The 20,069-nt window shown below is 64.5% G+C and overlaps 2 protein-coding genes across 2 annotated transcripts; one reads left to right on the top strand and one right to left on the bottom strand.

The window, feature by feature from the left end:
- Positions 1–201: 201 nt before the first annotated feature.
- PLEKHA4 (pleckstrin homology domain containing A4) lies at positions 202–7,853 on the bottom strand. The gene is made up of 17 exons (XM_031961747.1): positions 7,600–7,853; positions 7,107–7,254; positions 6,492–6,596; positions 6,092–6,154; positions 5,603–5,829; positions 4,299–4,505; positions 3,945–4,215; positions 3,061–3,123; positions 2,868–2,948; positions 2,548–2,685; positions 2,274–2,372; positions 2,067–2,187; positions 1,889–1,992; positions 1,677–1,781; positions 1,490–1,560; positions 743–855; positions 202–544 (listed from the first exon to the last, which is right to left on the bottom strand). The coding sequence occupies exons 2-17, from the start codon at positions 7,185–7,187 to the stop codon at positions 348–350; spliced, it is 2,046 nt and encodes a 681-aa protein (XP_031817607.1). The 5' UTR covers positions 7,188–7,254; positions 7,600–7,853; the 3' UTR covers positions 202–347.
- Positions 7,854–8,800: 947 nt separating this feature from the next.
- PPP1R15A (protein phosphatase 1 regulatory subunit 15A) lies at positions 8,801–12,597 on the top strand. Its single transcript, XM_031961746.1, has 3 exons — positions 8,801–9,664; positions 10,255–11,538; positions 12,036–12,597. The coding sequence occupies exons 1-3, from the start codon at positions 9,644–9,646 to the stop codon at positions 12,255–12,257; spliced, it is 1,527 nt and encodes a 508-aa protein (XP_031817606.1). The 5' UTR covers positions 8,801–9,643; the 3' UTR covers positions 12,258–12,597.
- Positions 12,598–20,069: the final 7,472 nt, after the last annotated feature.

The raw sequence follows: 20,069 nt of genomic DNA, 5'->3' as shown, positions 1-20,069 counted from the left end.
CTACAGCTCCAATGAGGCCCCACGCACAGAGGAGCGAGGCAGGAGACAGAAAACGCCCCACAGCATCCTGGGAGATGTAGTTTTTGCTTCTAAAAGAGCCAGAGGGAGGCGGGTCAGAAAGCGACCCCCAGAGGAGCTGGGTCAGCTCGCTCAGGGAGGCCGACGGCAGGGACCAGAAGGAAAGGCGGACGGAGCCGGGGCCTCGGTGATTACAACGAATTTAATCGAAACTGGCATAGAAAAGGGGGATGGAGAGATGGACATGTCTTCTGAGGCACCTCAGGCCCCGCCTCCTGAAGCCTAGCCCCGCCCCTCTGCCTCCAATTGGGTGCAGCTCTGCTGGCGTGTCAGAAGCTGGACTGGAGTAGTGTAACTCGCAGAGGCCACGCCCCCTCATCTGGCGGAGCCGCCCCTCCCCACGTGGGGGCCCAAATGGAGGAGCCCCCTCGGCCCCGCCCCGAGGGAGGTGGAGACCCGACGGGAGGCGATCGAAGGGGCGGAGTCAGCCTGGAGGTGGAGTCGGGAGGGGCTTCAGGGCTTCGACCTGGAGGGAGTCAGGCAGATGGGTCAAAATCGTTGCTCAAGACCAGGACCGGCCGGACAGCCAGCTCCCTCTCCCTCCCCGACCTAGGAGTCCTGGCTACCCAGCCCCCCCCTACCTAGGAGTCCCGGGTACTCGGTCCCCTGCTGTGGGTCTGGAGCTTCCCTAACCAGTCGGTCTCCCCTTTTCCCAGGCCCTGACCTGTGATAAACTTATGCCAGTGCGAAGCCTCGGTCGCCAGAGCCTGGGACAGGCTGAGGACCCTTTCCCGATGTCCTTCAGGGGTGGGGATGTAGGGCCAGGGACTCCTAGAGCTGGGAAAGTGGGGAGCAGTCAGAGCTTGGTGGCCTGTCTGGCCGGTACAGGAGCCTTGCCGTCCGGCCCTCCACGCTGCCCGGCCATTAAAGTGGCGCAGGGAACCCGCAGGCAAGCTGACTGTTAATCCGGATGCCCCCGACTCCTGCCAGGCTTCCAAGAAAAGTCTGCAATTCTTTACAGCCGCCCAGCATGAATTGGGGGAATGGGAGGGAGGGGTGCAGAGGGAGGCGGGACCTACCCAGGGTGACAAAGTTGACAAAGCCAAAATTTAAACCTGGACTCCAAATTCAGCCTCCCCCCCCCCAGCAGACTGCCAGTTTTATGGAAACAGGCCTTTCCCACTCTCTTTGTATCCCCAATCCTGGAATACAGTAAGAGCCTAATCCATGAGGCATTTTACCACTGAAGTCAGCCGTATTGCCTTTCCCCGGCAGAAGGGATTGTGGGAGAGTGGGGGCTAAAGATAGACTCGTACAAGGCATCGAGTCCAACTCTGCCTTCAGTTTGCTGACGGGGAAACTGAAGCCCAGGGAAGGGGCCCATCATACAGCAATTGCAAATGGGTAGAGGCTCCAGGAGACCTGGGTGCCAGGGGCCGCTGAGATCTTCTTCTCAGTCCCAATTTCTTACCTGCTCCAGGACCCGGAGCTCCGGACCCACTGCTGAGGAGCCCCTGCGGGACCCATGGAGTCCAGGAGAGGCTAAGAGAAGAGAAGCCAGAGAAAATCATGGGGCCTCTAGAGGCCGACTCCGGGCCGGTTCCTCCGAGCTGCAGCTCCCTTGGCCTTTCCCCGATCCCGCCCAGACTCTGGCTCACCCCCTCTCTCTCGGATCCAGGCTCCAGCTGCCTGTGCCCCCTTCTTTGGGAGGGGCCAGGTTCCCCCCCTGGGGCCCCCTCCTCCCTCCTGGGACCATCCGGACCCTAAGCCGCAGCCTGCAGGGGGCGGAACCCCCCGAATCCAGGAGTGGGCCTGGGACAGAAGGAGCAAGGTTGGGGCAATCCCAGGGGCCCTTTGAAATGGAGGCCACCCGTCCCCCCTTGGGGAAACCCATGGGCCCCAGCCCTGGAGTGCGGGGTGGGGTGGGGGGGCGGGGATGTCGGGCCGGGCCTGGGAAACTGGGTGACCCAGGACCTGGAGGGAGCGCAGAGGAGGGCTGTAGGGGGACTGAAGAGGGCCGGGGACCCCTTGGAAAGGGCCTCTCTCACCTGGCGGGGCGGCAGGACCCTCTCCGTCCCCATCCCTCTGGGTACGGCCCCAGCTCGGATCCCCCAGGCCGGCCAACGTGTCCTCCACCATCCACAGCTGCTGCTGGGCAGAGACCCTGGCCTGGAAGGGGGCGGGGAGGAGAGAGGCTTAGGCGGGAGGGGCGAGGAGCAGGGGGCGCGGGCAGGCAGGGGGTCATGTGACCGTACCTGAGGAGACCCCAGGTGCAGCAGATCCTCCAGGGTCTCCCGCAGAGTCCCCAGCTCCTGCTCCAGGCCGCTGTAGGTGTCCCAAACCCGCTCTCTTTCCTGCGAGGGCAGGAAAAGCCGGGAGACAAGGGCTGAGGCTGCAGCCTCCCTGCTCCCATTTCCAGGTTTGGCTCCTGAGGGCTGACTTCAGTGGTAAAATGCCTCATGGATTAGGCTCTTACTCTACATTTCCCATGAGGGGGGTGGAAGGCCTGGGGGGGGGTTGGGTCCTCACCTGAGTCAGGTGGCAGAGGGCGGCTCTGACGCCCACCAGGCGGTCCTGCAGAAGCCGAAGGCGCCCCCAGGCTCTGCCTCCCGGCTCCGGCTCCCCGACAGCCCGGCGGGTGAGTTCCAGGGCCGCCTCCAGGCGCTCCTGCCGTTGAGGGAGGGAGGATGCTCGGAGGGGCTGTGGGAAGCCATCCTCCCGGCGCCCTGGCGCCCCCACCCCTCAAACTCCACCTCCTGCCCTTGGCTGCTGCCCCCCGACCCGGCTCCCGGCTCTGTGCCCCCCCCAGCCCCTCACCCTGGCCCCGCCCCGCGCGCGCTCCCCCCCACCTTCTCCTCCTGGCTCTTGGCCATTTCCTCCGTCAGCCTCCTCAGGAGCCTGTCCTGCCCGCAGAGCCTGGTCAGGAGCACCTGCGGGCCCAGAGGGAGAGCGCCAGTCGCCCCGGCGCCCGGCCCGAGGTGGGGAAGCCGCTCCGCCCCCCGCGACCCCGCCCCTCCGCGGCCCAAGCCCCCCCCCACTCACGTCGGTGTCCTCGCTGCGGTGCAGGGGGGCGTCCAGCAGGGGGCCGGGCGGCGGCTGAGGCTGCTGCAAAGGGGGCCGGGTCAGCGCCCGCCTTCGGCCCCTCCCCCTTTCGGGTCCCCCCCCCCGCTCCCAAGGGTCCCTCAGCCCGGGTGCGAGGTGAGGGGCGGCCAGGGGACACCCGCCCACGAGGCCGCGGAGCCCCGCCCTCCCGAAGGGCACACCCGCCCACGAGGCCGCGGAGCCCCGCCCTCCCGAAGGGCACACCCGCCCACGAGGCCGCGGAGCCCCGCCCTCCCGAGGGGGACACCCGCCCACGAGGCCGCGGAGCCCCGCCCTCCCGAAGGGCACACCCGCCCACGAGGCCGCGGAGCCCCGCCCTCCCGAGGGGGACAGCTGAGGAGAGCCCGACGCTGCCGGCCGAGACCGGAGCAAGCGCCCCCTTTCGGTCAGCTCCCGGAGGGCGGCGCCGCGATCCCCAGTCCCGGGCTAAGCGCTTCGGGGAGCCAAGGGAGGCTCACGGGGCTCGCTCCTCGCAGGGATCAGAACCGGACTCGGGGCGGGGCATCGCTCAGGCTCATCGCAAGGGGGAAGGAGCGTCAGGGGCTGTGGGGGGGCGGGGCGTCGCTCTCGGGAAGGGAGCTTCGGCCTCTCCCACTAGGGGGCGAACTGGCCGCCACCCCCCCCACCCCCACCCCCCCCACCCCCGTGCCCCTGTGGGAGCCACGGGCTGTCCCGGAGCTTTGGGGCCCAGGCGGGCAGCGGGCGGCGAGTTCCGGGCCCCCAGGCGGCGGCCGTCTCTACCCTCCCCGTCCTCTCCAGAAGGGCCCCGGGCTGCCTGGCGCCTAGGGAGCCCCGGACGTTCTCGGCCCGCCAGGGTCACTCACCTTGGCCCCGAGCTCAGCGGCCCAGTGCTGGGGGCTCCTGGGCGGTCTGGATGCCCCCGAGTCCGATGGCGCCGCCCGTCGGGGAGTGGGGGGGCGGGACAAGGTTCTTGAGGCGGGGGCCCACTCGGGGAAGGGCCGCACGTCGATCCGGCTCAGGGGGGTGTGGGGCCGGGCGTCTCCCCCCGCCAGAGCGGAGGGACGGTGGGCAGGGGCTGAGCGCGGCCGGGGGAGCCCCAGGGGCGAGGGGGGGCGGGAGAAGGGAGAGAGCAGCCTAGGGGGGAAAGGGGAAGGAGGCTTCCTGAGCCTGGGAGCCCCTCCCCCGCGCCCCGCGCCCACCCCCCTCCCAACACTCACTCGGGACTCCTCGCCCTGGGTCTGCTCCGCTGCGCCGGGAGCCCGGGGGGAGGGCTGGGGGTGAGCTCCCTGCGCCTGCGGGAGATCCTGGCCACCTCCGGGGACTCGGCGCTGCGGCCCTCGTCGCCGCTTCCCGCCTCGGGCGGCCCCCCGGGGCCGCAGGGACCTTCTCCAGCCGGGGGCCCGGCGGGCGGGGGCTGGGGGCCACTGCGCGGGGAGAGACGACAGACGGAGGGGGCTCAGCCCCGGGCCTAGAACCCCGGGCCTAGAACCCCGGCCCTGCGCCTGCTCACTCAGCTGCGGGCCCGAAAGGCCGGGTCTGCCGAGTCAGGCCACTCCCACTCGTGATCCCGAGCCCTCTGTGGCTCCCCAGCTCCTGGGACACACTCCTGTCCCCTCAGGGGGCCCGGGCCAGAGCGGAGAGCGCCTCCCCTTTGTCCCAGGCAAGCCGACCACTAGGTGGGGCAGCGGAGCGCGCCCTGCACGGAGTCCCAGCACCGAGCTCCGCCTGTGGCCCTGGGCCAGTCATTTTGCCCCTCCCTGCCTCAGTTCCCTCATCCGTGAGAGGGGGCTCACAGCGGTACCCCTGTGTTTTGAGGGTTTGCTTTGAGGATCTTAAAGTGCGCTAAATGCGCGCTGGGTTATTATCATCATGGTCCAACTGGGGGGGGGGGGGACAGTTCCAGGAGGCGGCGGAGTGGGAAAGTGTCTACACCGGGCACATGCAGCGGACAGGGCGCTCCCACGCGCACGCGGGTACATGCCCGCGCCCTCCTGCACTCGCACGCGCCGACACGCAAGCACCGTGGGCCACGCGGCGCGCCGATCGAACACGCGTGCGCACTCACAGCCTCCCACTGGCGCGCGCAGAGCGGCCGCCCTGGCCTCGCACCTAGGACCACGTGCGTGCAGTCTCAGCTGCGTAAATTCGCGCATGTGCCCCCCGCCCCGCCCCCTCCTCTCCCGCCGCCCCTCCCCCCCAGGGCTGACCGGCCGCTGTCGGTCCCGCCCCCGCCGGGCTCCCCCACTCAGACCGAGGCTCTCGGGCCATTCACCCCCAGAGCGGGATCAGGGCCAGGTCTCCGGGGCCTCCGGGGCTGGGGCGGAGCCTCTCAGTAACGGGAACCCCAGTCTCCCCATCTGTACAAGGAGGGGGCGCCCGGAGCCCCGTGTAAATGACTTCGGGCTGCGGGGCCCCGGGCCGTCACTGCGCGCTCTCTGCCTCGGCTCCCCTCCAACAAGACCAGTCCGGACACCGAGCGGGGGTGGGGGGGGGCGGGCGGCCACGATCCGCCCCCACTTACTAGTCATCGCCCTCGGCTCGGGAGGCGCGGCCCAGCGCCCGCAGCCACCCCCGGAGGTCCTCCACCGTGTCGGCCGCCAGGACGTAGGTCCTCATGCCAGGGTGCTCCGCCTGGGGAGGGGGAGGGGGAGGACCACCGTGGGCCCCGGGCGCCTGGGCCCCGGAGGGGGCACGGGGCCGGCGGGGGAGGGGCGGGGGGCCCCCAACGGGGCATCCTCGGCACAGTCCCTGCCATCACACGGCGGGGGAGGGGGCTCACAAGTACTGAACCAAGAGGCAGGGTGAACAAGGGGGGAGGGGCGGGGCCGGGAGCGGTGGGTGTGGGGTGCCAGAGGGCCTCACGGTGAAATGGGGCCCGGGGCCCGGGCCGTCCGGCCGGACCTTAGCTGGGGAGGACGCGCCCAGGGCCCTCCTCCCGGCCTCAGGGGATCCAGGGTCAGGGGGCACCGGCAGAGGTCTCTCCATCCCCACCCGGCCCCGCCCAGACGACCCTTGTAATAAAGGCAGGGCCGGGGACAAAAGGCCGCTTCCACAGCCGCAGGCCCGAGCTGTCCTGGGGGGACCGGCCCCCTTCCAGGGGACCAGGGAGGGACATGGGGGAGGGGGCAGAGGGGAGGGGGGGGAGGGACGGGGGAGGGACGGGGGGCAGAGGGACAGGGGGCAGAGGGAAGGGGGGACGGGGGGAGAGGGGGGGGCAGAGGGACAGGGAGCTGTTTTGACAGAGACTCTAGCAAGACCCGATCAGGGAGGGAGCGGAGGTGAGACGACAGGGAGGAGACACAAGGCAGCTGGTGGAGCTGGGGGGGGGAGGGGCAGCAGGCCTGGGGTGGGGAGCCGAGGCTGGCTATGCACTCCCAGTGGGGCTGGGAGCTGACAGGGGGGCCACATACCTGCTTATGCAGCCAGCCCCGGATGTGCACAGGCAGGTTGGGGTCCCTGCGCAGGGAGCTCCCCCTTTTCCCAAAGGCATGGACTCGGCTGACCGCCCGGGGGGGCTGGAGGAGACAAAGGCGGGGGCCGTCTGGGGGCCCTGAAAGGCTCCATTGTAGGGGAAGCCTTTGGCCCCCTCCCCCTCACTGGGCCGGGCCCAGAGGCGGCTCCCCGGAGCGGCTCTGCTCTCCTGGGAGGGCGGCCCAGGGGCCAAGGGGGGTGCAGGGCTCCTTCATCCAGGCCCATCCCCAGACTGTTACAAGTGCTTCCTCTGGGCCTGGCCCTGTGCTGGGGACGTGGCCCTCACCTGGCAGGCAGCACCTGGGGCCTCCCCCCTGCCCTCCCGGGGCTTCCATTGTCCTCAGGCTGGCTCCCAGGGACAGATGCTCTGACCTAGTGGGAGCTCTGGACCCCCCTTGCAGAGGAGGAAAAGGCAGGGTGGCTCGAAGGGTGGGGAGAGTATAGAGAGGAGGAGCCAGGGGCTCTTGCAGAGGTAGGTGCCCTCGGATCCCGCCTGGGGGGGACAGGGACCTGTGGGGGGGGGGGCTTCCACGGCCGTCTGTCCCCGGCATCACCTTGGCGCTGAGGCTGACGGAGGACACGGTGGACACACTGCTGGCCAAGCTGAGGCTGCTTCGGGGCCTGCCCTCCTCCATGCCGGGGCCACTTGGAGGTTCCGAGGAGGGCGCCCAGGCAGGGTCGGTGACCCCCGTGGGGGGGAGGCTGAGGAGAAAGGCCTCCTTGTGTGAGAGGGAGAGGAAGGGGGAAGAGCCGGGGCTGGGGGTGGCCTGGGCCCCCTGCCACATACCGAGGGGCAGTGCCAGGGGGTGGGCGGCTGCAGCAGCTGCCGGGGGGAGGCCAGAGAAAAGAGGCCTCTTTATGCCTGGCCCACCCCCTTGGGGCCAAGAATCTGCCCCTCCCTTTGTGCTTCGGGCTCCTTCCCACCCCTTAGCCCGGCTGCTCTTGTAACCTGACCCCCCCCCAGTTCCAATCAAACATACCAACCCCCCATGAAGAAGGGACCCGAGCCATCTCTGCCCCCTGCTGTCCCCAGGTCTGGAAACTTACCAGGCCTCCAGATGAGGGGAGTGGGAGAGCCTGCCCCGACCACCTGCCCCTCCAAACTTCGCGTTCTCTGCCTCTCTGCCTTGGCTCCCCCGTCCCTCTGCCTCCTCTCTGTTTCTGTCCCTCCCGTTGCCTGTTTCTTTGGCTCTGCGTTATCTGTCTGTGCTGTTTTTCTGATTCATTTGTCTCTTTCTTTCCTTGTTTCTGTATTCCTCATATCTTTGTCTTTCTTTCCTTGTTCCCTTCTCTCTCTCTCTCTTTTCCCTTCCCTCCTCTCTGACTCTTCCTCCCTCCTTCCTTCTCTCTCCTCCCTTTCTCTCTCCTCTTTCTGTCTCTTCCTCCTTCTTTCCTTCCTTTCCCTCTTCTTTCTCTTCCTCCCTCCTCTTCTCTTTCTCCTTTCTCTTTGTCTCTTCCTCACTCCCCTTTTCTTTCTTTTCGCTTTCTCTTTTTCTCTTCCTTCCTCTCTCCTCTCTCCCGTTCTTTGTCCCTTTCTCTTCTCTTTCTCCTTTCTGCCTTTTTCACTCCCCTTTTCTCTCCTTTCTTCTGTCTCCCTCTCTTCTCTTTCTCCCCCCTCTCTTCTCTTTGTCCTTTCTTTCTTTGTCTCTTCCTCCCTTTCTTCTCTCCTTCTGTCCCTTCCTCTCTTATGTCTCTTCCTCCCTCCCTCTCTTCTCTTTCCTTTCTTTGTCTCTTCCTCCCTCCTCTTCTCTTTCTGTCTCTTCCTTCCTCTCTTCCTCCCTTTCCTCTCTCCTTCTCTTATGTCTCTTCCTCCCTCCCTCCCTTCTCCCTCTTCCTCCCTCCCTCCCTCCCCTGCCCCTCTGCCTCTCCCCTCCTCCTCCTCCTCCTCTCTCTCTTCTTTTTCTCCCTCAGCCCCGTTCTCCGTTCTCCTTCCCCCTTTCTCCTCCCCTCCCCGACCTTCTCCCCCTTCTGGCCCCCCCTCCCTGTCCTCCACCCGCCTTCCCTCCTCAAGCCCCCCCCCTTTCCCTCCCCCTTGTGACCCCAAACCCGCGCCCCCCCAGCTGCGGGGACAACCTCCACCCGATAAGGAGGGGGCCCGGCGTCGGGCGCATAGAAAGGAAGCGCGCAGCCGGGCCGGGGAGCCGCGGGGCCGGGGGGGGAGCCGGGAGGGCCGGGGAGCTGGGGGGCGGGGGGCCGGGGGGGAGCCGGGAGCCGGGGGGTGGGAAGCCGGGGGGCCGGGGGCCGGCTGCGGGGTGCAGGACCAGGCTGGGCCACAAGGCTGTGCTCCGGGGCTGCTGACTGCCCGCCCGAGCGACCGCCTGGGTGAGGAGGTTACAGGGGTTCAGGCACGAGCTGCGCGCTGCGCTGGGCCCGTCCTGGACTAGAGGCTCTGGGGAAAGGGCCCCGCCCCCACCTCTTCGTTTCTCGGGAGGGGAAACTGAGGCTCCAGCGGCCCCGGAGGCGGCGGTTGGCGGGGCTCGGGCCCCCGCGCGGAAGGTCTCCGGGGAAGGCCCCGGGGCTCCGCGCCGGGCCCCAGCCCTGCCGTTCCGGGCAGCCACTTGGCCGCGGGTCTGACCGGCAGACTCATCCCCTCAGGGTGATATGGAGCCGAGACAGACCCGGGATCCGGGGAAGGGCGGGGAAGGGCGGGGAAGGGCGGGGCCGCTCCCGACCGCTCTCGCAGGTTCCAGAGCCCCGAATCACCTCCCTGGCGCGGAATCCCCAAGCACGAGACCGTGACGTCACCGAGCGCCCGACTTGCCCCGCCCTCGCGTGACGTCACCCGGACCCTGAGGCTCCGAGCTGATTCAATGTAAGGAAACTGAACTCCGGAGGGAGTGACGTCATCGCGTTTTTTTCCGTTTTCCCCCGCTCCGCCCCTCCCTGGTAAACTCCGCTCCGTGACGTCAGCGCGGCCTATAAAAGAGCCGGCGCTCTGCGCTCAGCCCAGAGCTCACCCAACCCCAGTCAGGAGTACAGAGAACCGAGAGCTGAGCGCAAGCCGAGCCTTCGCGGCCCCGACCGAGATGAGCCCGAGCCCGAGCCCTCCGTGGACAGCCCCGTGCCCGTGGATGCCCCGCCTGTCCCCGGGATGATGCCCAGCCCTGTCCCGGTAAGAACCGAGGTGGGGGCGGGGAGACAGCCGGAGGGGAGGACGGGGTGGGGGGGGGCGGGCCTGGGGGATGGGACAGGGGGCTCCAAGGGGACCAGGGGATGAAGCTCTCCACGGGACAGTACAAGAAGGGGGCCGGGACTTCTGAGGGGGCGCTGGGAGCCCCAGAGCAGAGAGGCGGAGGGGACTCCAGGGCCTCTGAGATGAGGACCTAAGATCCCCGGGACAGAGGGAAGGCTTTGGGGGGCCGCTGGGAACCGGGTCCTGTGCTAAGTGTCTCGCAGAGACCATCCCAGCTCTGGGCAGTAAGTGCTAGTTTTATTTGATGGTAAACAGAGGTCAGGGGGCCTGGGCAGGGTCTCACGGCCGGCGGAGTCAGACTTGAGCTCAGAGCTTCCTGGCTCCAGGCCCGTTGTCTGGTAGGTGCCTCTTGAAGGGGGGATGCTGGGTGAGGGGTGGCTGACTAAGAGGGACTGGGGCCAGGAGGAATGGGGCAAGGCCCAGGAAAAGGACCCGAGGGGCTCCCCAGGGACAGGGGGCAGGCCCGAGGCGGACAGGAACCTCATTCAGCCCGCTTGTTCCCCTTGCAGCCCAGCCGTGACCTGGGAGACCTCCCTGGCGCCCCCCTGGGGCACTCCCTGAGGAGCAGCCTCCTCTCCGGCCTGAAGTTCCTCCTGGCCTGGGCCCGGGCCCAGCTGGGGAGAGCGGAACTCCAGCCTGGGCCCAGCCGAGGAGCAAAGCTTGGGAACCCTGAAGCGAGAGCCAAGGCGGAGGAGGGCCCCGAAGATGGAGCAGCCCAGCCCAGCTCCAGCCCCCGACAAGTGGGGAGAGGGGGCCGTGAGGACGCTGAAGGGCCAGCTGACCACGGGCTTGCCTGGGCCTGCAGGCCCCATGAGGATGAGGAAGATGTGTCTGACGGGGATGAGGAAGATGTGTCCAGTGGGGAAGAAAGAGATGAGGATGAGGAAGATGGAGGACCAGGAAAAGAGCCTCCCCCTGTGCTCTGCAGCCCCCTGCTCCGGGCCTGGGCTTACAGGCCTGGTGAGGATGAGGATGACAATGAGGAAGATGTGTCCAGTGGGGAAGAAAGAGATGAGGATGAGGAAGATGGAGGACCAGGAAAAGAGCCTCCCCCTGTGCTCTGTAGCCCCCTGCTCCGGGCCTGGGCTTACAGGCCTGGTGAGGATGAGGATGACAATGAGGAAGATGTGTCCAGTGGGGAAGAAAGAGGGGATGGGAAGTGGGGACCGGGAAAAGGCCCCTGCCTGGTCTCCCGGGCCTGGGCTTACAGGCCTGGTGAGGATGAGGATGACAATGAGGAAGATGTGTCCAGTGGGGAAGAAAGAGATGAGGATGAGGAAGATGGAGGACCAGGAAAAGAGCCTCCCCCTGTGCTCTGTAGCCCCCTGCTCCGGGCCTGGGCTTACAGGCCTGGTGAGGATGAGGATGACAATGAGGAAGATGTGTCCAGTGGGGAAGAAAGAGATGAGGATGAGGAAGATGGAGGACCAGGAAAAGAGCCTCCCCCTGTGCTCTGCAGTCCTCTCCTGCGGGCGTGGGCCTACAGACCCGGTGAGGATGAGGATGACAATGAGAATGAGGAAGAGGAAAATGTGTCCAGTGGGGAACAAGATGAGGTAGAAGAAGATGTGTCCAGTGAGGAAGGAGGAGATGAGGATGAGGAAGATGCCAAAAGAGAGCCTGTGGGCAGAGAGGACCCTGAGCTGCAGGACTTCCTCGTGTCCATCTTCGTTGCTGGCGCTGTGCGGCCCTGCCCCTGGCCCGCAGCCCGGCTCCCCCAGAGGCTGCAGAGGCGCCTGAAGCCCCAAGGGACCCCTGTGGAACCAGAGCCAGAGGCCCCCGGAGGAAGGAAGGTGAGGAAAGGTTCAGGTGTCGGCTGACCCTTCCACAGGGAGCTGGGTGTGGGCCAGAGCCAGTTACCTTGTCACTTTGGTTCAGTCCAGCCCCAGGCAGTCACTGAGGCCCAGGGAAGTTAAGGACTTGCCCCTGGTTCCACACACTAAGTGGGATTAGAACTCAGGACCTCCCCAGTGATCTGCCCCCTAGGCCATTCAGCCTGTGTGAAATGAGCTCAGCAGAATGGTGTATGGGTGAGAGTCAGAGACAGGGGCTCTGAAGCTAAGTATTTGTTTTACCTGGTACACAGTAGGTGCTTAATAAATGCTTATTCCTTCCTTAGTACTTCTGTGGTGCTGCAGAAGCCCCTGACCTCTCTAGGCCAGTTTCTTCCTACATAGAAGAGGGATCCTGAGTTCAAAGTTGGGGGGGTGGGCTCTGTGAATGGGAGAGAGGGGGGTCAGGAGCCCCTCTTGTTGGTCTCACACCACCCTTCCTGTCTGCCTCCTTGCAGGTGCGGTTCTCCAGCACGGTGGGCCTTCGCCTCCTGGTGGTGTGGGCGGGTCCCGCCCGTGCCGCCCGCCGGGGGCCTTGGGAGCAGCTAGCGCGTGACCGCGACCGCTTCGCCCGTCGCATCGCCCAGGCCGAGGCGCTGTTGGGCCCTTGCCTTTCCCCTGCCACCCGGACTCGAGCTTGGGCCCGGCTCCAAGGCCTGAGCATTTCTCCAGAGCCATAGAAGTCGTCCCCACTGGCTGCAGCCCTGCCCTGCTCTTGGTGCTGCCTTCTCCCAGATCCCCCTGCTTCCAACAGTCTGTCCAAACTTAGAACCCTAGAGGGAAGCCGGGCCCCGACCTCTTAGCCCTCTCTCCTTCCCTGCCGGTCACAGGCAGGTACCATATACGTGTGGAGCCCGTTTCTGGAGAAGTTCTTGTGGAAACTGGGGGGGGGGGGGGGGGGGGGGGGCGAGGATTTGTGGATTGTAAGCTCCCAGGGACGGGGCAGGGACTATTCCCCAGTATCTCACAGTAGATTTTATTTATTTATTTATTATTATAATAACTTTTTATTGACAGGAAATGTTTAATAAAAATTTGTTGGACTTAGTTGAATTTTCTTTATCTCAGTTTTTTCTTTAAAAATCAATCTGGACACGAGGTTTGCAACATTTGAATGTTGAAAATTAAGGGTGTGTTTTGAAAATAAAAAGCTTCAATAATAAAGAAAATCAATGGGGGTGGGGGGGTGGGGCGGGGCTCTGATTTTAACCGCTCTTCCCCTCTCCTCCAAGACCAAAACCTCCAAGTGGTGGGAAAGAAGGGCTTTCCCAGAGGCAGGATGCAGAACTTGCGGTTCCCCAGAGACTGGACCTCCTGTCCCAGTTTGGGGACTGGAGCTGGTCAGGACCCATCCTTCCCATCCTCATCGTTTGTTTTGTCCCCTGGGTTCGGGGGAGGGAAGACTTGGGCCCACATGCCCATGATGACTGGCCCAGCTGGAGCTCTGAGTTGGCCAGCAGGGCTTGGGGGGGGGAGCAATTACGGCCTCACAGTAGCCTCCACTTGGAAGAGACCAGGAAAAGGGGCCTTTAGGGGTTCATTGGGCCTTAAACCACTGATTCCCATTGATTGACCGCCACTGGGTCCCAGGCCAAGCCCCACTTAGTCAGTCAGTGTTTGAGTCGTGACTTAGGTTGGATGGGAAAAGCGCCGATTTCTGCTTTGGCCAGGAACCCCGAGGGTCGTCCCCTCCTAGATTTATTAGATTTTGGGGGGGTTTTAATTAGAAAAAGGAAATTCTTTGTCTCAACTGCTACCTCGCCTTAGTCACCAAATGGACACAGCTTCGGTCAAACCGAGACCTGTTGAAGACCTTAGCTTAAAAAGGCCGAGGTCTCCCGGTGTGTCTGGAGCCGTCTCCTGTCGTCCTGGTGTGGATCCGGGGCCAGGCCCACATGGCTCTGGAGGGAAAGTGAGGCAGGTGACTTTGCACAGCCCTCCCTCACTTCGGTCCAATGCACTCTCCTGCCTGGGCCCCGGCCTCCCTGATGTCGTGGTCCCTTCCCAGAGCGAAGGCAAACACATAGGGCCCCAAACACTGCAGAGCCAGGACCCCAGACAAAGTGCAGAAAACAAGGGGTTTGGGAGCGGAGTCCTGGGCTTGCGGCAACGTGGGGCCTCTAAGGCAGCTGTGGACCTCGGGACAAGTTTCCTTTCAAGGAAAACCCAGGCCAGGGTCCCGGGCAGCCCGGGAAGGTTCTTCGGGAAGCAAGGCCCGGGAAGGGTGTCCCAGGACAAGTCCCAGTCATTGTCCGCACCTAGGGATGCTCGGCCATCTTCCTCCTTCCTCCGCTAACCTTGAAGTCCCCGGTCCTGGAGGTGGGTGCAGGGACTCCCGACTCCCAGGGAAGGCCAGGCCAGGAGATGTCAGCAAGTCGGGTCCAGCAGTGGCTTCCCAGCGTTTGGCAAGCGCTGGGACTACGGCTCCCAGGAGCTCCCCGGGCCGCTTTTGTGGAGAGAGCCCTTTCCTGGGCCTCGGAGGCTGCTGGGAGCTGTAGTCCGCCCTGATGCTCCGGGAGGTACCCGCCACAGATTGGGGGGAGGGAGGGGGAAGAGGCTGCTGGCCACCCATCGGGCCGGGGAGCCTACAGGGGAGCCCAGGCCCGGGGTTTTTCCTTCCCTTTTCCATGGCAAGGCATGGGGAGCCGGGGTGCTGGTGGCTGGGTCAATCTTCCCCTCCAGCCACTGCGCCCCCCCTTTCCGCCCCGGACCTGGTGGAGTGGTGGGCCGAATTTACCCCTGGGATTAGGAGTTTCGCTTGGAGGAAAGTTCCTCCCGCCCCTGAATGGGGATTTTCCGCCCCCACTTGCTTAAGGGACGCCCAAAACCCAAAGGGTCCCCCGCCCCAGTCGAAAAGGGAGGTGGGTTGTCCCCCTTCCCTTGCCGGGATTTGGGGGCTGGGAACACCCACAGTCTGCCTGGACGGAGAGAGAGAGAGAGATGTGGGCGGGAGACGGAAGGAAGGGAGGAAGGAAGGAAGGAAGGGAGGGAAGGAGGGAGGGAGGAAGGAAGAGAAGAAGGGAGGGAGGGAGGGAGGGAGGAAGGAAGAAGGGAGGGAGGGAGGGAGGAAGGAAAGAAGGGAGAGGAAGGAAGGAAGAGAGGAAGGGAGGGAGGGAGGAGGGGAGGAGGGAAGGAAAAAAAGGAGGAGGGGAGGAGAAAAGAGAGGAGGGAAAGGGAAGGGAAAGGAAGAAAGGGAAGGGAGAGGAAGGAGGGAAGGAAAAAAGGGAAAAAAAAGGAAAAGAAGGGAGGGAGGAGGAGAAAGAAAGGGAAGAAAGGAAGGAAAGAAGGGAAAAGGAGGAAAGAAGGAGGGAGGGAAAGGGGAGGGAGGGAGGAAAAAGAAGAAGGAGGGAAAAGAGGGAGGGAAAGGGAAGGAAGGAGGGAAGGGAAAGGGAAAGGAAAAAGGGAGAAAAAGAAGGAAGAGAGGAAGGGAGGAGGGAGGGGGAGGAAGGAAAGAAGGGAAAAGGAGGAAAAAAGAAGGAGAGGGAAGGAAGGAAGGAGGAAGGAGGAGGAAAAAAGGAGGGAGGGAAGGAGGGGGAGAAAAAAAGAAGGGAGGGAGGAGGAGGAAGGGAAAGGGAGGGAGGAGGGAAAGGAAAAAGAAGGGAGAGGAAGGAAGGAAAGAGGAAGGGAGGGAGGAAAGGGAGGAAAGAGGGAGAGGAAGAAGGAAGAAGGGAGGGAAGGGAAAGGAAGGAAGGGAAAAGGGAGAAGGAGGAAGAAAAGAAGGAAGGGAAGAAGGAAGGGAGGAAGGGAGGGGAGGGGAGGGGAGGAAGAAGGGGAGGGAAAGGAAGGAAGAGAAAGAAGGAGGGAGGAGGAAGGAAGGGAAAGGGGGAGGGAGGGAGGGAAAGGAAGGAAGGAAGAAGGGAGAGAAGGAAGGAGAAAAGGGGAGAAAAAGGGAGGGAGGGAGGGAAGGAGGGAGGGAGGAAGGAAGAGAAGAAGGGAGGGAGGGGAGGGGGAGGGAGGGAGGAAGGAAAGAAGGGAGAGGAAGGAAGGAAAAGAAAGGGGAGGGAGGAAAGAAGGGAGGAAAGGAAAGGAAGAAGAGGGAAAAGGGAGGGAGGGAGGGAAAAAAAGAGGGAGGGAGGAGGGAGGAAAGGGAAGGAGGAGGAAGGAAGGGAGGGAGGAAGGGGAAGGGGAGGGGAGGGGGGGGGGGAAAAGAAGGGGGGGAAGGAAAAGGAGGAAAGGAGGAGAAGGAAGAAAAGGGGGGGAGGGAGGGAGGGAGGGGAAGGAAAGAGAGGGGAAGGGGAAGGAGGGAGAAGGAAGGAAGGGGGGGGCCAAAGGACATGCCAGGTCGGCTAAATCAGCGATCTTCAAACGGTCCCGGCCGGAGGGCAACCGCCTTAAAGGAGGAAACGAGGGGTTTGAGGCTTAACCCCGCCCGTCCTTTGAATTTTCCCCCAGAGTGAGGGACCCATTAAAATAACCCCAAAAATTTAAGGGTGGGGGGGCGGTGGGAGGGGCAAGTAGGGGAGAAAACCAGGGCGAAGCCCCAAACGGGTCGAGGGGCTCAAGAGTCCAAGGCAGATGGGGCAAAAGCCCCTGGCCAGGGCACCAGGGCCTTGGGAAGGGAGGGAGCTCGGGGAGGGCCCTGAAAGCTAGCTGTGACCCACCAGAGTTTTTTCCTCCCCCCGCTTCCCTGGTTGGGGGACAGTAGGGGGGACCACCCAAAAAGGAAGGAAAGGCTTTATTAGTGGAGGTCCTTTAGGGGCCAGAATTTGGGGGTGTTCGTTAAAGCCCCTAGGGGGCATGGGCCGAACTTCGGGCCAAGGGATTGGGGTTGATTTTGGGGTTGCAGCCCGGTCCGGCGGTCAAGAGGCCCGTGCAGGCCTGAAGCTGTGACCCCACGCAGAGCAGTGGGCCAGGCTCCTGGGGGCCTAAGGGGGGGAAGGGGCGCCAGCCGGGCTTCCTTGGTTGGGGGGACAGGACCTCAGGGGGACACCGCCTTCAGAAAGGCAGGACGCCGGGCTTCCTCTGAGCCTTGTATCTAGGGGTTTGGACCCCGTCCGCTGGGAGGGTCTCAAAGCCTGAGAACACAGCCCGTTGGGGGGGGCTCGGCCGGGGGTGGAGGGATGGGGTTTAGGGCAGGGCACTGAGGAGGACTAGGAGGAACCTGGGGGTCAAACCTTCCGGGGTCTTCTCGGGTCTCAGTTTCCGGGTCTCAGTTTGGTCTCAGTCCCGGGGTCTCAGTCCGGGGTCCAGTCTGGGTCTTCCCGGGGTCTCAGTCCGGGGTCTCCAGTTTCCCGGACCAGTCTGGTCCATCTGGGGTCTCGTCTGGGTCTCAGTTTCCCGGGTTCAGTCTCGGGGTCTCAGTTTCCCGGGGTCTCAGTTCTGGGGTCTCAGTCTGGGGTTCAGTCTGGGGGTCTGCCCGGGGTCTCAGTCTCGGGTCCCACCCAGGGTCTCAGTCTCGGGGTCTCAGTTTCCCGGGGTCTCAGTTTCCCGGGATCTCAGTCTCGGGTCTCAGTCTCGGGGTCTCAGTTTCCAGGGTCTCAGTTTCCCGGGGTCTCAGTCTCGGGGTCTCAGTTTCCCGGGGTCTCAGTTTCCTGGGGTCTCAGTCTCGGGGTCTCAGTCTGGGGTCTGTCTCCGGGGTCTCAGTTTGGGTCTCAGTCTCGGGGTCCAGTCTCGGTCTCATCGGGGTCCATTCAGGGTTCAGTTTCCCGGGGTTGCTGGGGTTCCAGGGGTTGTTTGGGGCCGTTGGGGTCTCAGTCTCGGGGTCTCAGTTTCCCGGGGTCTCAGTCTCGGGGTCTCAGTCTCGGGGTCTCAGTCTCAGGGTCTCAGTTTCCCGGGGTCTCAGTCTCGGGGTCTCAGTCTCGGGGTCTCAGTTTCCGGGGTCTCAGTCTCGGGGTCTCAGTCTCGGGGTCTCAGTTTCCCGGGGTCTCAGTCTCGGGGTCTCAGTTTCCCGGGGTCTCAGTTTCCCGGGATCTCAGTCTCGGGGTCTCAGTCTCGGGGTCTCAGTCTCGGGGTCTCAGTTTCCCGGGGTCTCAGTCTCGGGGTCTCAGTTTCCCGGGGTCTCAGTCTCGGGGTCTCAGTCTCGGGGTCTCAGTCTCGGGGTCTCAGTCTCGGGGTCTCAGTCTCGGGGTCTCAGTTTCCCGGGGTCTCAGTCTCGGGGTCTCAGTCTCGGGGTCCAGTTTTCCGGGGTCTCATTTCCCGGGTCTCAGTCTCGGGGTCTCAGTCTCGGGGTCTCGTCTCGGGTCTCAGTTTCCCGGGGTCTCAGTCTCGGGGTCTCAGTTTCCCGGGGTTTCAGTCTCTGGGGTCTCAGTCTCGGGGTCTCAGTCTCGGGGTCTCAGTTTCCCGGGGTCTCAGTCTCGGGGTCTCAGTTTCCCGGGGTTTCAGTCTCTGGGGTCTCAGTCTCAGGGTCTCAGTCTCGGGGTCTCAGTCTTCCAGTTTCCGGGGTCTCAGTCTCGGGGTTCAGTTTCCCAGGGTCCGTCTCAGGGTCTCAGTCTCGGGGTCTCAGTCTCGGGGTCTCAGTTTCCCGGGGTCTCAGTCTCGGGGTCTCAGTTTCCCGGGGTTTCAGTCTCTGGGGTCTCAGTCTCAGGGTCTCAGTCTCGGGGTCTCAGTCTCGGGGTCTCAGTTACCCAGGGTCTCAGTCTCCCGGGGGCCTTCGGAGGGCTCAGAAGCGCGGGGCTCCCGGCTCGGTCACTGCCTCAGAGCCTGGGCTTTAGCGGCCGAGGTCCCTCAAACGCTCGGATTGCTTCCCGGGATCTCGGGGGCTCCTCGCGGCAGGAGGAGTCTGGGTCTCCCGGAGGGCGGGGCGGGGGACTTGCACTGGAGTCCCGGGCAAGGGGGGCGGCTGGCTCCGGAGGGAGCAGCAGGGACCTTGGGGTCCCTCCGAGGGGAGCGCACCTCAGCCTAGGGGCGTCTTCCAGGGCAGCGCCCACCTCCGGGGTCCCTTCTAGGGCGGGGCCCGGCCTCCGCGCGCTCCGGGACTGGAGGCAGCGCGGGCGGGCGGGAGGGCCGGGCAGCCCCGCCTCCTCCCTGCCGGCTGGCAGGGCGAGGGGGGGCCCGGGCCGGGGGGGGGGGGCCGGGGGGCCGGGCCGGGGCAGGCCTGGGTTCCGGCAAGAGGGTTTCAGGGTGGCACCGCCCTGGGCCGCCTGCCCAGTGTAGGCCCGGGGGACCCTGGGCCTTAGGGGGTAAAAGAGGGCCTGGCCCCTCCTCCCCCCTTCCTCGTTTCCCCTGCCACCCGGGGCCCCCCCTTCCGGCCTCCCCGCCCCTTTTCCTTCCTCCCTCCCGTGCTTCCCCCCCCTTCTCCTGCCCCGGGGGGGGGCCCCCTCCCCTTGGCCCCTCCCCCTCCCCCTCCCCACCTCCCTGGCCCCTCCTTCCCCCTTTCCCCTCCCTCCTTTAACCGCTAAAATTACTTTCCGGGGTTGTGGGGGGGGAAGGGGGGGGGAAAAATTTAACCCTGGGGCCCCAAAGGCCCCCGGGAGGGCCCAAAGGGGAGAAACCCCCCTTCTAACCCCCTGAAGTCCTGTTTTCCCCCTTAAAACTCCCAAAAAAGGGTTCTGGGGCCCCCCCTCCCCCCCCATCTGTCCATCTGTATCTACCTGGGGGTCAGGGTCTGTCTCATTTCTCTCCCCTTGCGTCGGGTTCTGGCCTTTGAGCGTGAGGATGCGGGGGAGGGGCCAGGATGCCCAGACAGTTGACCCCCCCCATGAGACCCTCGGAGAGAACTGAGGGCGCTGTGCGGGCCAGGGAGGCAGGGAAGGAGCGATGCCTCTCAGGCCTAGCTGGGGCTGAAATGTGACACCGGGAGAAGCTGAGAGCAGCCGCAGCCCCCCACCCCACCCCCCGGCTGCCGGCGGCGGTGGACGATCGATGAGCCACCGCAGCCGGAAACCGACACTCGGCAATAAGTTGGGACTGGGAGCTAGGGGGCCTGGGTTCCTGCCTGCCTCTGGTGGCTGACCTTGGACATTTCTAGCCTCTCTGCCCCAGCCTTCAGTTGGAAGGGGTCCACCGAGAGGCTGGAGGTGAGGGAGCCCTAGGGAGAGAATTGCTTCTTTCTCCTACTGTGCATGGAGGGAAACTGAGGCCCAGGAAGGGGCAGGCGTCATGTCAAGGTCACCCGATGGTAATGGAGGCCCCAGAGTGGAGCCCCGGACTGCACTGAGGCTGCCTGAGTCCCTAACTGCCTTTTACCATTGGCCTTTAGTTGTGGGCGGCTCTCTCCTCTCTCCTTTTCCCTCTGTCTCTGCTTCTCTTATCTCCCCTCCTTGTCTCTCTGACCCCATATGTATCCCTGTTCTTCTCTCTGCCCTCAGCTCTCAGCTGGTCCCTTTCTTCATCTCTCCAATCTCTCCGTGTCTCTCCTGTATCTTCTCTTTCCCTATCTTCTCCCTGACTTCTGTATCTTCATCTCTCCTGTACGTCTTCCCATTTCTTTTCGTCTCTGTGTCTCCTTATCTTTCTCCCATCTCTCCTCATCTCTCTGTATCTCTCCTGTATCTCTCTCCCATCTCTCCTCATCTCTCTGTATCTCTCCTGTATCTCTCTCCCATCTCTCCTCA

Source organism: Sarcophilus harrisii, chromosome 3, assembly GCF_902635505.1.
Source record: "Sarcophilus harrisii chromosome 3, mSarHar1.11, whole genome shotgun sequence".
Taxonomy (NCBI): Eukaryota; Metazoa; Chordata; class Mammalia; order Dasyuromorphia; family Dasyuridae; genus Sarcophilus; species Sarcophilus harrisii.
The sequence above is the reverse complement of the archived record's forward strand: the minus strand, read 5'-3'. Positions and strand labels throughout refer to the sequence as shown.